Source organism: Neopelma chrysocephalum, unplaced genomic scaffold (assembly GCF_003984885.1).
Source record: "Neopelma chrysocephalum unplaced genomic scaffold, ASM398488v2 Primary Assembly neopelma1_176, whole genome shotgun sequence".
Taxonomy (NCBI): domain Eukaryota; kingdom Metazoa; phylum Chordata; class Aves; order Passeriformes; family Pipridae; genus Neopelma; species Neopelma chrysocephalum.
The window spans coordinates 175960-192821 of NW_020897838.1; the positions used below are offsets into that span (position 1 = coordinate 175960).

At 44.1% G+C, this 16862-nt stretch overlaps 1 protein-coding gene across 3 annotated transcripts in view; it reads right to left on the reverse strand.

The window, feature by feature from the left end:
* The window catches only part of DYNC1LI2 (dynein cytoplasmic 1 light intermediate chain 2), a 26788-nt gene extending 10057 nt beyond the window's left edge, over positions 1 to 16731 (reverse strand). The window contains exons 1-9 of one of the 3 annotated variants that reach the window (XM_027701960.1): positions 16577 to 16728; positions 15884 to 15957; positions 15366 to 15482; positions 9085 to 9315; positions 2640 to 2806; positions 2294 to 2387; positions 1635 to 1770; positions 1204 to 1315; positions 519 to 578 (exon numbers count right to left, since the gene is read on the reverse strand). In XM_027701960.1, the coding sequence (XP_027557761.1) occupies positions 519 to 578; positions 1204 to 1315; positions 1635 to 1770; positions 2294 to 2387; positions 2640 to 2806; positions 9085 to 9315; positions 15366 to 15482; positions 15884 to 15957; positions 16577 to 16671 (1086 nt within the window). In that variant the 5' untranslated portion in view covers positions 16672 to 16728. Of the gene's footprint in view, positions 1 to 518; positions 579 to 1203; positions 1316 to 1634; positions 1771 to 2293; positions 2388 to 2639; positions 2807 to 9084; positions 9316 to 15365; positions 15483 to 15883; positions 15958 to 16119; positions 16338 to 16576 lie in introns of those variants that run through there. The other 2 variants (XM_027701961.1, XM_027701962.1) reach the window with 2 other exon arrangements.
* Between the last annotated feature and the right edge of the window lie 131 nt (positions 16732 to 16862).

The following is a 16862-nucleotide window of genomic DNA, read 5'->3' on the forward strand; positions in this document are numbered from 1 at the left end:
TGTCTTATACAGCCAGTCCAGAACACTGAGCCAGAATCAGACACCCCAGCCTGTAACCTCCAGGATATTTATAATCAAGAGGAAAGTATTAGTAGGTATTTAAACAACAGAGAAGTAAAGAAAAAAACCAAGTTACTGCATAGCCAAATTTGACACCTTAAAGTCTTTCAAGCCTCTGGCTGGAAGAAAACTGCAATGTTCAGACGTTAGGTTTTAAAAGTATTTACATTGTACAGATTAATACAACTATGTGGTGAAATTCCAAATTGTCCTCTTCCCCCCTGACATGTAAATTATTCTGTTCTCAGCATATCTTCCTTTTACCTTGCCAAGATAAGTGGCCATAATTTTTACAGTGAAAATACAGCCTTACTGCACAATTACATCTGAATTTGCACAGCTGAAAAAGAGCTACCAAGTGATTTAAAGGAGGGATGAAAGACTGGAGGTAATAACCACAGAGAACCTAAAGTGAAATCTTATATAGTAAGGACTTATTTTCATTCTTCCATTCTTACCTGCTGCTTCATAAGAAACACTTGCTCATCTTCTGCTGCCAGCTCTTTGTCATGGACTAACTGTTGGACAAAACATTTTGTTATTAGAAGTAAAATCTAAAATTACTGTACCTTTTTTAATGTTTTTGTGATCAAAAGGGAAGGGAGAGAGACAAATCTTTAAGACCATTCTTTCCTTTTTTTTAACTCTTCTTTCACGTTTAAAATAACAATATTAAAGAAATTGTCATTAAAAAAAAAGTGAGATAAAAAATACTGGAGCAGCCTAACATTGCTGCCAGCCTGTGGGTAGAAAGATCCCAGAAAGATGAGCACCCCAGCATCTCTTCAAACACCTGAGGCTGCCTTGCTTTGCCTTTACACTGTAACCTCAGTGCCTTGTGTGTACAGGGAGGGGTAAATTGCTGAGGTCCTAAAACAGAATTTGCCATTTTACTAAAAGTGTTTCTGCCCCACACATGCAAAAATGGTATAATTTGAAATATAATATTTCTGGACTGCCTTTCATTCAATAAGGTGAATTTGATTGCAGGTAATGAAAGCCTGATGTTTCACACGTTTGGATTTATAAAAAAAAAAGTTGCATTTATATTTGGAGTTCTTCAATAGGAACAGTCATTAGCAGCCATTCAAAGCCAACTGCACTTATTTGTTGGGGGGCAGGGAAGAGTTCACCCCTTTTTACCTTTCTTACAGGAGGTTTTACAATGAAGTCCTCATATGCATCTTCTGGTTTTACTGTTGTGAAGTTTTCATGCAAAATGGCAATTTTCTTCTCATTGTCCCAACCAGCAGGTCTACAAAAAGGAGGAAAGCTTTGCCTTTTCAGTCACAAAAAACTCTTCTACAGAGACCATTTATTGACTGCCCTCTACTTAAATAAGGCCATTTTCTTACAGGTCAGTCCTAATTCTCACCTGAATTCCAAAGATACAATACCCTGAGTCAAGTAACCCAAGGAATATGCACTAAATTGTTTTTTCAACTGGGGATTTCACAAGACTCACACACGAAGCTTTTAAACAACACAAACCATTCAGGTTATTTTTATATACATGTCACACGAAGTGCTTAGGAGAACAACGTGAAGCCAAGCTGCCTGTACAAGGGACTTACATAAAAACTGCATCCTTTTCTACCACTAAGGCAGGTGTGGTAAACTGAAAACCGTATGTTTTATGTACAATGTACTTATACAGCAGGTCAAGGTTCTTTTCCTCCTTAACTGATGTATAAATCAAGGCAGCCCCATCTGAGTAGCTACTTAAGGAAAATTATGTAGGATACACTTAATAAATTATAGTAATAATTTCAAAACAGGAGTTTATAGACTTATATATACTAGATTTAGTTTGGAGAAGTAGTTCAAGGCAAAACCTGGAGTCAGTCAATATTCAGGGAGAGGAAGGGGATATAACAGGACAAGACTCATGATGTTTTTCTTTGACATACACAAAAGCCATCCATCCTCCCAGGCCCTTAACTTGGGAAGTCAAACACTTGAGAGACTGCTGAGACCTCAGGTTTACATGGGAATTGCAAATTCTGAGGGGAAAACCAAGAAAAACCACCTCACAAAATGTGAGACAAAAGAACAAAACCTCCAAATCCCATGCACAATTTAAAAACTATAAATGATTTTATACATCTCTCAATATTTTCAAAACAAAACACACTACACACTAATCTTGAAGTGCAATTTCTTGCATTAACTTTATGTGCAATTTAACATTAAAACATATTTTCTTGCTTCCAAATTACAGCAGGAAGGATACACTGTAAGCAGAACCTCCGGATGTGTGACTGGATGAAGTCAAAGTGTTCTTCCCTGTAATCGTGCTCCTTCTCTAGTACACTCACTGCATCACACTGGGAGGAGAACAAAACCAGAAAAAAACAATCATTTCAGCCCAGCACATCTCAAAATATCATCTTTAATACTGCACACACATCACATTTACTTTGAGCCTTTCGTTTTGAAATGCCACCAATAAATCAAAAGATAAAATAAATCGTGTTACTATTAATCCAGAGTTCATTCTGCATGTCTGTGGGAAGCATGCCTTCTAAAAGAAAAGGAACCAAACTTTTTCATAGTAGCCAACAGAAGGAGGAACTCACTTTTGTACACACCACCAGCACAGGAATCCCCAGGTTGTGGGTCAGCACGTTTTCTCCAAGGGGCAAAGAAATGTGTTCATCCTCCTGGCCAGAAGAAGGGCCTCTCCTCTGTGGTGATCCCTGGTAGCCTTCTTCAGGTTCTACATACTCTTGAAACTCCTTTATGACTATAAAGAGAGAGATCTTAGAGTACAACAAAGGAAGGAGTTCTTTTTAAACCATAATTAATCTCAATTTTTTTTTTATTTTTGTACTACATGAGAACTGAATGCATGTTAAGCCCTGTTGCCCCTTCAAACACAACAATCCTCCTCCATCAAAACTGACAGCAAACTAAATCAGGTGGAATTTGGAGCCATCATAAATAATCAAAATGAACTGCAAGAGCTGTAGTATGTACAAATGCACATTCCTCAATGTTTCCTTATGGGCAGTTGACAAAAGAAAACATAAATGTAGTTTGGCAACACAGCCTCTGCTCAGTGCCATTTGTACCTATTTTGGCAGAAGGAGTGGTGAAAACGTAAATATATCCAGAGAACACAAAGCTGAAACAGCCACTTTTTCTTATAAGTCATTATTTAAGTTTCTATTACTCTGCATTTCTGTTGCAGGCAGCCAGTGCTAGAAATACAAACCCTACACTGCACAAATACAGACCCAAGGACATCCACAGGTTAGCTCAGAGACTCAGCTGTGCTCTGGAAAACTCCAGTGGGCTCCAGGGGAAACCAGCTGCTTTCTAGGTTTTCAATTTTAATTTTATGGCAACAGTGAGTGTCCCAATAATAGTGAACACTATCAAATCCTGCAGCACCTAAGGAATAGTATTAACACCAATCTGGAAATGCACTGTGACCCCACACATGCTTTATCAAAACTGGGCTGCAGTTTACAGTTTTAATGCCCTTTTCCAGGGTGAAAGCCCCAGAGTAGCTAAATCTGTGTCCAGAGTGTGTTCCCAGGCACAGCACTGGACTCTCTCAGGTGACAATCCCACCTGCAGCCTCCTCCTCCTCCTCCTCCCTCAACAACGAGGAACCCTCAAGGAACGAGCCAAGCACACTCCATGATTTGCTCCCATGAAGGCATCTTTATTTTAGGAACAGTGGGAGCAGACTGAGTGTGTGCAGAGTGAGGAAAACACCTGGAAAAAGCCACCCATGCCCAGCCCAGTCCCAAAGGGAGTCTGTTCAGTGCCTCCTCCCTGTGCCAGGTACTGCAGGCCAGCTGATCCTGCTGAGCTTTAGGAAGTGTAAAACCCCAGGGAAGTTTCTAATACAAACCTTGCAAAATGAAGTCACTGTACCTTTTCAAAATAGGAACCATTCCTGCAATAGATGGGGGTGTGGAAGGAAGAGCAAATCAGAAAAACACTCCTGCTCAAAGCTGCACAATCTACAGTTTTTAGCTGAAATATAAAGTTGTGTGATTCTTGTGGAAAAGAGGAAAGCTCTAGTCCAGAGAAAAGCTTAAAACCCCCACACTAAATACAGACCATAAGACTTCCAACCACCAATTCAATATGTGTCCAAGGAAATGAAAAACGATTGCCTGCAGTTGATTTTAAAGGTGGGGAGGCAGTGCCTTCTGGTGGAGAGGGAACAGCAGTGCTCAGAGAGATGCTTCCCTCCAGGACTGCTTCACCCTCAGCAAAGGCAGCTCACAATTCCACTGCACATTCTGCACATTCCAGGTGGGTACTGCCTATCTCACCAAAAGCAAATTCATTCCAGCACACTTAAGTAGAAAAGGGCTTTTTAAAGTACTCATTTACTTTTATTAACTTTACTATTACTCAGATTCTTTCTAGCTCAGAACAGAAAAAACCTATTGAATAGAAGAGTATCACAGCAGTTTAAAAAAGTCACCATTTACCACTCCCACAATGGTTCAGATAAGCACCTCTGACTTAATCACATGTAAAAGAATATTTGACAGTACTGCTCTCAATTTACTACAGCACTGTAATCAGATAATATTCATTTCCTAGGTTTTGTTCATATCAAAGCAAAAAAATCTTTTCCTTACTCAGATACTTAGTAGCATTAACTCCTTCAAATTTGGGATATAAGAGCCTCTCCTGAAAACAGTAAGACTTAACAACATAATACAAAACATTATTCAAGATGTCCTGAGAATTTTCCTAATTTAAATAGTAGAAACATCAGAAGTCTGATGGCAAATCCTCAGAGATTTCTGCTGAATGGGAATGAAACCACAGTCCTAGAGAGCCAAGACTCCCAACTCTTCCCTCTCCCCAAGACAAGGGTACCAAACCACAGCCACACCAGAGCAGCCACCAAGGCCATCCCTCACTCTGGGTGACCACACATGGAGGGGGAGAAACCTTCCCTGTGGAGCTGAAGTGTTGTGTGGATTGCTAATAACACCTATGGACTGGCACTGATCCCCGACAGAGGCTGAGAAATGGAACCCAACCCTCAGCTTCAGTTAACAAGGGCATCTGCTGATGCTCTGAACAAACACCTACCAGGGTTAAAAGGTAAAAGCCATAGTAAGAACCTCCAACTACTGCACCTTGAACACAGAGAAACCACTTCAATCCAGAAACGAGTGGAAGTGGATGTTAGCAACAGACTTTTAAACACTTCAAGACTTTCATTCAACCTCCATTCCCATTCAAAATTGAGTCTTAAGTCCAAGTAAACCTGTACCCCCAGTGCTGTCAAACAAACTGCACTCTGAGCAGTTAATAAAGCAGCTCACTGCAGATGAAGTGTTTCTCTGACACTCAGCAATTTTTTATCCAGACCTCCCATTTTAGGAGGATCCCATTTCTCATTTGATCTCCACCCTCAAGCTTTTAATGGACAAAGTTCCTTGTGTGCCCAAACAACTTGTACAATCTTTTCTTTTCCCTTTTTTCTAGCAGGCTGTGAAGATTTGCTCCTCCACATAATGCATATTAAGAAATCACATTCTGTGGGGTATGGAAAGTAACTCTTTATTAAGAAGTAGGAGACAGTAACTTTGGTTTAAGGTTTCTGAACAGGAAACACACATAAGATGATGCCCGTAAAATAGGAAGCCAGAAAAGCAACTGTTCATCTGATAAATCAGTAACATTTTGCTCCTTATCAGCACTAGGAACGGCCTATTACACTGAAAAAACTACCCTCAGGTGATGGCATTCCATTGAAATCACACTGACTGATCTACCAAACTTGTGGCTTATCCAGGTTTTTAGAGTTTTGCATTTAACACAGCAAATGAAAGCAAGGTTCCAGCAACCTCTTTTGTTCTCCTGTAACTGCTTATTTAGCCAAGGTACTGCAAGGGGACTCCCACAGAACAGCTGAACACTCATGACATGCAATCACTGGAAGCACCACCAGAAAGCACCACAATCATTCTTAGGTTTGATCCAGTAACACTCAGATCCTCAGCCTGGAGTACTGATTAACTGCAACAAGGAAATGGAAAGCAAACACTCCAACTTACTTAACCAAGTAGATCCTAAAGGCCCTGAACAGCAGTATAAGAAAAATGCAGAATATTTTTCTGAGACAACCATTCCCTATTTACACTCTATTAAATAGTTTCACAATCAATTCACACACCTTTTAGCTTTTTTGTGCCCTGTCTTTACTGATCATAAATTTTAGTCTTGTGAAAAGAATTCCTATGCAAAAGATGCCTGGGCAAACTAAGTTTCTTTTAGCTTAGGAAATCTTTCAGCTGTATGTCAGACCAAAAAAAGGTAGACAGTCTGGAACTGAGACTGAGACAGTAGTATCCCCTTCAAGCTAAATTAATTTTCAGAAAAATATGTTATTGTGTTTCAATTCTTTAACATTAAATGCTCCAGAGGACATCAGTATTTTACAAGTACATCTCCTTTCTGCAGTTCTAGATTCTTGACAGTTGTCTTTTCTGCTTTACTGTCTTAAATAGGAAGGCAAAATTTACATACCCTGAAATAATTATTCAAATGTGTATTTAAACAATGATTTATCGTAATTGAGCTTGAATTAAATTAGAATATTTGACATTATATATGTGAATTCACATTAGGTTTTAGCAAGGAATTTCCAGAGCAGCTCCAGTGACAGGAGTGCAGACAGGCTCTTGGTATATCCTGGACAATTCCATTTTGCCCAAGGCAGCCTGTTGTTTCCACCTGTGTGTCCTGCTCCCATTCTGGAAGCTCTAACTCAAAAGGGAAGTTTCTCTTATTCCAGAAGGCCAAGAGTCAGTATCTCCAAGAGCAAACACAGGACCAAGGGCTGGGTGGAGAAAGGCCCCACAACCCCTGAGAGCAAAGCCAAGCAGTCCAAAGTCCAGCTCCATGGAGAATGGGGAGCCAACAAAAGTGTTACTGGAAGCTCTTCAGACCTTGACAATGGAGAAGGAACAACCCAGCAGCAGTTTGGGATAATCCTGGACAGCGTTTCTCCGGGGTCAACCAGAACTGTGGGGTAGGAGCCAAGGAAAGCTCTGCAGCCACTCAGCTGGGCCACGCAGGGTGCAGGAGCAGGAGGGAGCAAACAGGGCTCTGCTGAAGGCAGGACACACCTCCAGCCACGTGGGGTTATGGTGCAGGGGGGTTCACTGGGATGGATTCAGCACATCCCATCTCTCTGTACTCTGTTCCTGTGCTCTGACTGCCTGCTCTGCACATGCACTTTAGTAGCCTGGTTTTTACATATCTGGGCTGTTGCACCACAGTGATTGTCCATGTTCTAAGTGGCAGTTTTCCTCAGGAAGCACAGGCAGCAGCATTTCAGCAAGGAGCACTTTGCTGGGGTAGCTTTGTGGATGGCCAGGAGTGCCAGGGCCTGAGCACTGCCCTGAGCACTGGCACAGGTCCCACGGGCTGGGAGGGGAACTCCAAGGATGGCCAAAGCTCTGGGCACACACCCAACCTCAGGGACAGGCTGCAGAAGGCAGAAGATAATATCTGAGGTGACACAAGTGTCCTGCACAGCACCTGGGAACAGGAGCAGGAGGGAAGTTTGGGCACATCAGGGCCCTGAGTGACCGAGGTGCTGACACAGCCCAAAATCAGGGGATGGCAGCAGAGTTCTGCCCGTGGGGAACTCAGCACCTCCCAACCCTGCCTCTGCCTCCACTCCACCAGGGCACAAAAGAAACCAGGAGTTCCTACAGTATTTTAGGTATCTCTAAGATGCTACTATTGAAAAGTCTTCCAAGCTCCTCAGACCTGGCACTAAAGCTTTGCCATGGATGGAACTGGCTCCTGCACAGAGTGCACTCTTAGTGAAGGCTGAAACACTTCTCAAAACTAAAATTTAAGTGCACAAACTCCACCTTTATCTGGATTTCCATAAAATTTGCTGTCCCAGAAAAGTGCAAGTTGACTTAACTGTTATATTTTGATACTAGAACTGCCTTTCCATTTCCCATTCCCCCAAAAAATTCCCCCCCAGAAACCTCAGAACTTTTTCCATTCAAAACTGTCATATTTTACTTTTTTCCCTAATGCAACCTGATGATCAAACCCAGGTGGTTTTAAGTTTAAACTCTAGCTCGTATGCTGTAGGCACAAGGCTTTTGGGAACATAATATTTAACATTCAGAAAGGATATCAGATATACAAATACACCTGAAGGCTCCCAGGCCAAACAGATCACACTGATCCCCAAAGGGAACCTCAGGAATATGCCAGACAGTATTTGCAAGGTTTACACACTCCAGCACAGAGAGCCAGCCCAGAACAAAAGCCCCAACCACAAGGATCAGTGTGAATCTGTACTTCACCTGAACAGGAATGCACGTTCCTAAGGGCTTTTCCACTGGAGTAATTCAATATGAAAACAGAAAAAATTCAAGAAACATTCAGAACTATTTCAGGAAAAAAAGCAGCTGTAGCAAACGATACTGCAGCAATGACTGCTTGCCAGTGCCAGGTTCTGTCCTGCCATGGATATGCCAGGAAAGAAGGTTAATTTATACAACATTCCTGAAGTCACAGGGTAGGAATGGCTGCAGTGAGAGCCAATTAGCTGGACCAGGGTCACAGTCTGAGCTCCAAGATAAACAAGGGCAAAGAGACCTTCTGGAAGACAAGCACAGTGTGGGAATGGACCTGGCTTGGATACCACAGGCAAGTAAACATCTCATCCCATTAATGAATTTTGTCACCATTTTAAAAGAAGAGAATCTGTCATTTTATGGAGTTATTTTTTTAAAATTGCCCTTTCTAAAACCCAAATTATCAAAATCTCACTATTGCATGGGACATGGACCAATAATTCACCTGATCCTTTGTCAGCACAGCAAAACTGGAGAAGTTGTTCAAACAGAGTCTGTTTGAATTAGAGTTGCAGTGACAACTTCAAAGTCATTCTTATCCAACCCATTCTCAAAACACTAATCCACAGAAATCTATCAATACAAAAGAAAGCAGCGAGAGCTAATAAAAAAAAAAGAACAAGAATACATGGATGTAAAGACTTACACTTCTGCTCCATGTGTCTCATCTCTTCTGGAGGAATCTTCATCTTGTCAATGTGTTCTTGCAAGACACTGGCCCATTTCTGTAAAGACTCCATAACAGTCCAAGGTCTAGACATATCTGCCACAAACACCACGAGGGTGTCCTGCAGGGACTCTGCAGACACTGCAAACTTCAGCAGCCCTTTGTGGTACAAGTCTCCATCCAGGATCCAAACGTTACAGCGAGTGTGGTCTGAAAGGAAAAGGTGCAGCTGTAACTCAACAGAGGCCAAGGCCTGGCTTTGCTAGTCTAGGCTTAAACAGATGAGTGCATTAGTGTTAAATGGAAGGCCCAGCTCCCAGCAGCCTGTTTGTTTTTAAGCCAGGTCCACATGTACATACCTACATTACTCAGCAGATACTTTCATTTCTTGGTTCAGAATATTTTCCTTAAAAAAAATAATTCCTGTTCTTAGGCTTTTCCTAAGGACAGCTGACAGAACTGCTTTTAAATCCTGCACAAGAGTCCTGAATTTGAACCAGCAAGTGAAACCAGAGGACATGACACAAACTGTGGGGCTGAAGGGGGGACCTGCCTGAGGTGTCCCCCAGAGCCATGAGCTGGTTTAACACTCTGGAGACATCTCCCACCAGGAATAAGCTGCAAACAAGATACAAGCAATAAGCAGCTTAGGTTTCTAGCACAGGAGTGGGAGGAGCAAACACAGGATAAACTTAAACCTACCCAACAAGGTTGTGCTCCTGCTCTTAATTCACACTGACTTAACTCTGCCTACTACTTGCAGGCTCCTCACAGGATGAGTACTAGAGAAATTACTTGGGATTTTAGCTTTTGTGTTTCTCCCCCAGGTGTTTTAATAATGGCTGGACATTTTTTTGTTCAAATGGGATCAGCTGGCATTTTACCCCAAAACAGAACTCTGGGCAAGAACACAAAAACTGAAAATGAAGTTTCATCCAGGAATGATGTATCAGATACTGTGAACAACCAATTCTGTCCAAATTAAAAAAAAATTTAAATTACTTTATCCTCAGAATTTTTCCTCCTGAAAAGGAACATTGTTTCTATCCATTTTTGTTCCTATCTTCTAGACTCTTCCTAGTACCTCTTCCTAAGTATTCCCTACTCTACTCCAGCTATGCAGAGGGAACAGTGAGTCTCTCTCTTGCACCACACACATGTGAATTCTTGAATAGACAGATCTGCAAACCAATCACTGCAGAACCCAGGTTTTCAAAACAGCTACTGAGCTTCATGATTATGCTGCCTCACTGTACTTCCCTGCCCTGAGTCTTTCAACTTCTCAAAATAAATGCAGTTACTGTGGCTATCATAACTTAATTCTAGGAAGCAATCCATCAGGATGCTCCTGGCTCCAGGAAAGAGCTTGATTAAGAAATCTGGAAGGAGAAGAGATTACAGACATATACAGACTACCCCTTTAATCAGGCCTTGGGCAAAATTCCTGAACAGCCAAGTTACATCAAGAAGCTGCACATGAGCAGTCTTCATTCAGGATTCGTTCTGCTCCTACTTAAGTTCTGTTGGGCTGTCCTAAGACATTCCAACATCAGCCATCCCACAAACGCCACAGCCACACTTTGAACTTACAGATCTTCTCACTCCCACCTGCAACCTCAGAGCCACCCTTCAGTAAACAGCTGGGATAATCCCTGTGCATCCAAGAAATGCATATTCAGCACTGTGCCCCCTTCCTCCCCCCACCTCAGGACACATCCCACTGGTGTCCCACGGGATTCTCACAGCACAGGATGTTCACATCTAAAGCTGTCAAAGACCTCTGAAGATAGAGGGAGGGTCTGGTAAAAGTCTGGAAAACAGAAAGCAAGGTGGGGCATAATGTGAACCCATTTACACATTTCCCATCACACAACAGTCATGAAACATCTGGGCAGGACTGTTACACTCTGCATTCTAGAAACCTCTTTTGCACATTCCCAGCACAGCAACCTGCCAGGGAATAAACACCCAGTGAGCCTCCTGTGAGCTAAAGGCTATAAATAGCCATGAACTGGGGCTGTGCACAACTGTCTCCTTGGAGCATGAATGAAACTTTTAAAAACATAACTAAGTCTGCCCATAGCTCATCAAAGTTTACAGCTCTGCCCAGCACTTGGATGGATTCTCCTGTGGGGAGTGCTTGGATTGCAGAAAAGACTCTCACACCTTGGCAAGTAACAAAAATGAATATATATCCTAATTCACAGCTTCTAAGTCACTTTTTAAAGCCAGTATCTAAGGGTTTGTTTGCTAAACACCTTTGTCCCACTTGAGAAGTTCATTTTTGCTTAACACCTGGAATGCAGACTGGAACTGGGACACAGGTGGAACTAGAAAGCATTTGGAACTATCACTCAAATGAAACCAATCTGCCAGGAAGACTGGAAGCCTGTCACTCACATTAAAATGTACTTTAACAAAACATGTAACACTGTACGAAAAGGAAAGGGTTTGCTCCTTTCTTACAGGAAATAGATACATCTTGTGATTGACGTTTGCTAAAATATACAACATCCTTCAAAACACAGCACTGGTCGCTCACAGTTTGGCAAGGACTTGATGGCAAAGTCAGCTTTGTCAGCACCACATCAAGCTCCTCATTAGTCATGAATGACAACTGGGCCCTTCATAGTGGCCATGGCAAGAGACACCAAAACAGAGCAAACTATTACCAGATCCTGTTGGAAAAGCAGGTGCTACTTATTACTGCTAAAATACATCTCTAAGTCCTGTCAATACCCCATTAACCCTTTAGTCATGACAAAGATTTGCCAACTTTGATGAATTTTACTGCAGATGGTGGACTGTGTGAACTGCAACTGCATCTGCATTTATTCCAAAGGCACAATTAGATATCCCTTGTCCAAGCTGTGAAGAGAAGCAAAAAAAAAGAGAAAACTTTCAAAAGAACCACTTTAAAGATGTTGACAAAAAAAGACAGTCTTCCCATTAGAAACCAGTGCACCAGCAAGACTTGGCTCAATGTGGAACAACCAGTTCAACTGGAATATGCATAGGATATGAGTGAGGCCAGTCCAAACCTGAGGCAAAACTCAAGACTGCTTGATTTTGTTACAAGTAAGAATTCAACAGCAGAGTGGCTCAGCTTCCCTGGCAGAGTCAGGACAGCTGGGCTGCATTTGCAATCTGAGGCAGCTCAGAAAGTCCTGTGGTGTTTGTAGTTTCCAGCTGACCCACCAGGCTGGCTGGCTCACTGCTCTGCTGCACAGCCTCAGTGGAACTCTGCCCCATCACTGCAAGAGATCCTGAAAGCTCCTCTACAAACACAGGGCCTTTAAGGAAATTATGCAGAGCTTCTCTTCAACCTCCTACGAATTCAGATTCTTAGTTCTCCAAAGCAGACTAACCATCACAGACACAAAATATCTGTTCATCACAAAGACAGGCAAAAATTAAAACCGGCCTCGCTCCCTGAGAAATTCCACTAACCGAGGGCTCTCAGGCCTGGGCTCCAAGTCAGGGAATATCCCAAGTTAACTTCCCAGCCAGTGCTGGAAGTGCTTTCCTCCAGATGAATGATGGTGTCATGTATGCAGGAGCTGCCATATGCTCCAGGGATAACGTACCTGAGGATTTAGGAGAACGCTCTCTCTCAGGCACCTCCAAACCTCTGCTCAAACACCAGGATGGTACCCCAGGAAAGAGACTTTTCAGGCAGAGATTCAGTAGCAGACTTGGATTCTAAGTTCCCCTGAGCCCTGGGGGCCACAGCCCTGCATGTCACACTGAACCAGGAGCACCTGACAGACCTGGAGCAGCTGGATGCCCACACAGGGGCCATGTGCATTTGGCCACCCATATGACACCTAAAATGAGACAAGCAGACTTAAAACACTTCCAGATTTAGGAGCAAAGATAAACTTACTCCCCATCCCTTCCTGTCTCCAACCTTCCCCAAAATAAGACTACTCTGAACATCAGACCAGCATTGGCCACTGCCCAGAAATCAGCAGGTGACAGGGAAAACCAAAAAGTTATTGCATGAGCCACAGGGGCCCTTCAAGAAAGATGTGCTTTCTGTGCATTAGTTTAAATTCCCTACAAGCTAAAAAGAACAACTTAATCCTTAGGGCAAAAGTAACTGTAAACTAAGATGTGCATCCAGCAACCTAGAGAAATTCTACTTTAAATGTAGGAGAAGCCAAGTTCAAATATCCCTTAAAGAGGAAGGGGGGAGTGATGGGATAAGAAACAACACAGATTTTCCCTAAGATTTCCAAAGGGAGGTGGGAGGTAGATAATGACTCAGCACTATGACTAAAATATTTCTCCTGGACAGAATATTATTCTTCATTTCAGAAGAGTGGAAGGCAAAGAGAGCAAACAAATCTTCTACCACTTGGGAAAGAAGCTGGGAAGATCTTCTCACACCACTACAGAGTTTCAGCTACCCGTGTTGATCTGACAGCCCTGGAAATCCTTGTGGTCTGGTCAGGGATAGGCTGGGGGATAATAAAAAGCAGATACCCTCAACCCCCCTCTCTGGCAGTGAGCTCCTGAATGCCTGTCCTGAGTTCCCTCATGGCTTCCAAGAATTGTGGGTCAATTATACAGCCTTTGTTCCCAAATCCATATCTGAGCATACACACATCTGAAGCACACAGAGTTTAAAAATCAAATCCAAACCTGTCCTAGAGAAGGCAGAGTGTTATCTCAGCCTGCTGGGAGGTCCTGACCCACTTTGCTATTTATTTTGCTTGCGGGTGACACTAATGAGACAGAAAGGAAAAAGGGATGTATTATTAGATCCTAACACATCCATTAGAAGGATGCATGAAGACCTAAATTCTCCCACTGAGTCTGTAGTCAGTCAAAAAGGTCTCTTTTTTCCCTGCTAGTGCTGCCTGAGTTCTCATGACAGGCCTCTCCTAATCACCTCAAATAGTTATCACTTTCAGATACTCAGGAATAGCCACAAAATATTTCCAAAGGAGGGATACACTTGAGGTTTGATAGATAACACCGGGAGAAACAGCACAGCAAGCATTTTTCTACTTAGAATACCAACTCCTTTGAAGTTGCCAGCAGCCTGATGACACAGGCTGTCTCAACTCCTAATCATAGGGCTTTTTCCCCCTGCAGTGTTCACCCCGAGCTCAAGCAGACTGTGCAGGAGGGAAGGCACTGACACCCAGACCCTGAAGGGGCCAAGAATGGCTCAGCACTTCAAATTACAGCCCAAAAGATTTTTAGGAACTGCAAGATTAGGAAGCCACAGAAGACACAGGCAATGTACTCATCCTCTCATTGTGCCTAACTTAGTATCCAAGACAGTTTCCTGCCACAGGAGTGCAGGGCCCATCTCCATAACAACAGTCACATATGGCACTTAATCACTCCTGCAAGACTCAGTACATCTCCAGCTCCAAAATACCATTATAGGACTTTCCTAGTCCACTTGTTTTCAGGAACAGGGATGAACCATCATCACTGCTTCCCTCTGCACTCAAACTCAGAAGGAACTCATGAATAGGGACTGTCATTCCCCTTTTTAAAGACAAACTGACCCAAGGAGTTGAGTCTCCGGCAGCTTGTCCAAAATGAGACAAGCAGAGGCACATTTAGGAGCAAAGATAAACTCAATCCCCATCTCTTCCTGTCTCCAAACTTCCCAAAAACAGGACTATTCTGGTCATTAGACGTGTTTTCTTGTCATTGTCTCCCTCCCATAGAGCAGAGACAAGCAATGATCAACAGCAACAAAGAGACAAGGGGTAAAGAGACAAGCTCCAACTTGAGCAAAGGAAATACTAGTTCTGACTCTAAGTTCTGTTCTTCGTTCAATCAACTCTAATAAAACATCTGTTACAGTCAACCAGAACTCCACACACAGCCCACACAGGAAAACACCCAGACCCTGAGCCCAGAAATCCACCCCAAAATTCAGTTCTCAGGGATGTATCACTTTCCACAGCAGCCACAGCGAATGACATTAGAACTGCTACAAAGTCAACATCAGCAAAGGTATCTCCCCTCCCAGGGAATGGATCCCAGAGCTGCCCAAGGGGACCTTCTCCTCACACACAGGCCGAGCTGCCAGAAGGGCAGGAGGGGGAATTCACCCTGACTGTGGAACACATCTCACTGCACAGCCATGGATACAGCTGGTAAAACACACAGCACAACCCTGAACCAGCTGCCTGGGTGGAACCCAAAACACACTCATGAAACCACAATCATTAACGTGGCATGTCAGCTACTTAATTACAGTAAAGAGATTACGCACTAAATGAACTTACCATCTCTGTCCTCGTCGTGGATGTTCAGATACAAGTATTCCAGTCCTCTGCCTTTCTTGCCGTGCTCTGCTCCCTGTATTTTGGCCATGAGTGTGGTTTTACCTGAACCATCATCACCTGACAGTAAGTTTGCACAGAAAAAAAAAAACACCTTCAGAATCACCTTTAACTTCGTAGAAAAGATTTATTCACAACTTAATTAATCAGAAGCATCATTGTACATTCCTGAATCATAGTTATTTGTTGTTCTCTCTCAAGTATTCCAGCTTATACCATAACAATAAGAATGAACCACTAACTTATTCTCTATTATTATTTGTTTAAATATGTTATAAATCTAACAGTGTAAATCAAAAAGAGAGTAAATCTAGTGAAGACCAGACCACAGATCAAATCACATAACCCAACTGTAACAAACCTATGTGTCAGCCTGTTCACATCATTGCTTTAAACACGCCTGGTTCCTACAAATAAAAAAACAACAAACCACCGCCCAAGTGCTCACATGTGTTACTTACCAAAAACGAGGATGTTCTTGCCCGATGGCAGCTTCGATCTGGACCGTGTGGAGACTTCGCTGAGGATAGAGGACCTGGAACAGCAGGGGAAGGAGCCGCGTTATCCCGGCACAGACCCAGCACAGAGCCCTCGGGCCCGGCCCGGGAGCTCGGCACATCCACCCCGGCTGTACAGACCGGCCGTGCGGTCACAAACACAGAACCCACCGCGTTCTAACACACCGAAGGCGTGGCACCTTCCTAGGAAGGTTTTCTCAAACGGAGAAATTGCTTTGCTTTCTCAAATTGAGAAATCTCAAATTGATTTCTAACACACAGGCAGCAGCGTCTGAAGTTGTTCTCCGTTATGATAGGCCACATTACTACAGAACATCACTTTTCAGCTGCTGACTAACGCTCCCCGCAATCGGTGCTGCATTTCACACACATTTTCCTGCCGCTACGGGTATTTTAACAGCGTTACTCAGGGCTAACAAACAAGGGACAGGCGATAGGGTCTCCCAGACCGAGCCCGCCCAGCCGGTTCTGTGGCCCGCGCCCCGCGCTGCCCTTCGGGGGCTCCGCTCCCTCACGCCGGGCCCAGCGCTGCCACGCCGGGCCGGGCCGGGCCCAGGGCCCCGCTCCGCCAAGGCTCGGCCGGTCCCGGCCCCGGCCCGCGCGGGAAGGCCCCTCCGAGCCCCGCCGGCCGCTCACCAGAGGTTCTGCCCCTCGTCCTCCTCGCCAGGCAGCTCGGCCGCGCCGGGCCCGTCCGGCCCCCCCAGCTTCTTCTCCGCCAGCACCGGCGCCATCTTGGAGCCGCCGCCACAAAGAGTGACCTCACCGGGCCCGGCCCCGCCCGGCGGACCCTCCGCCCCCGGCACCGCCCGGCCCGGCCCCGGCACCGCCCCGCGACCGGCACCGCCCGGCCTGAGCACCGCCCCGCGACAGACACCGCCCGCCCCGGGATCGGCACCGCCCCGCGACAGACACCGCCCCGGGA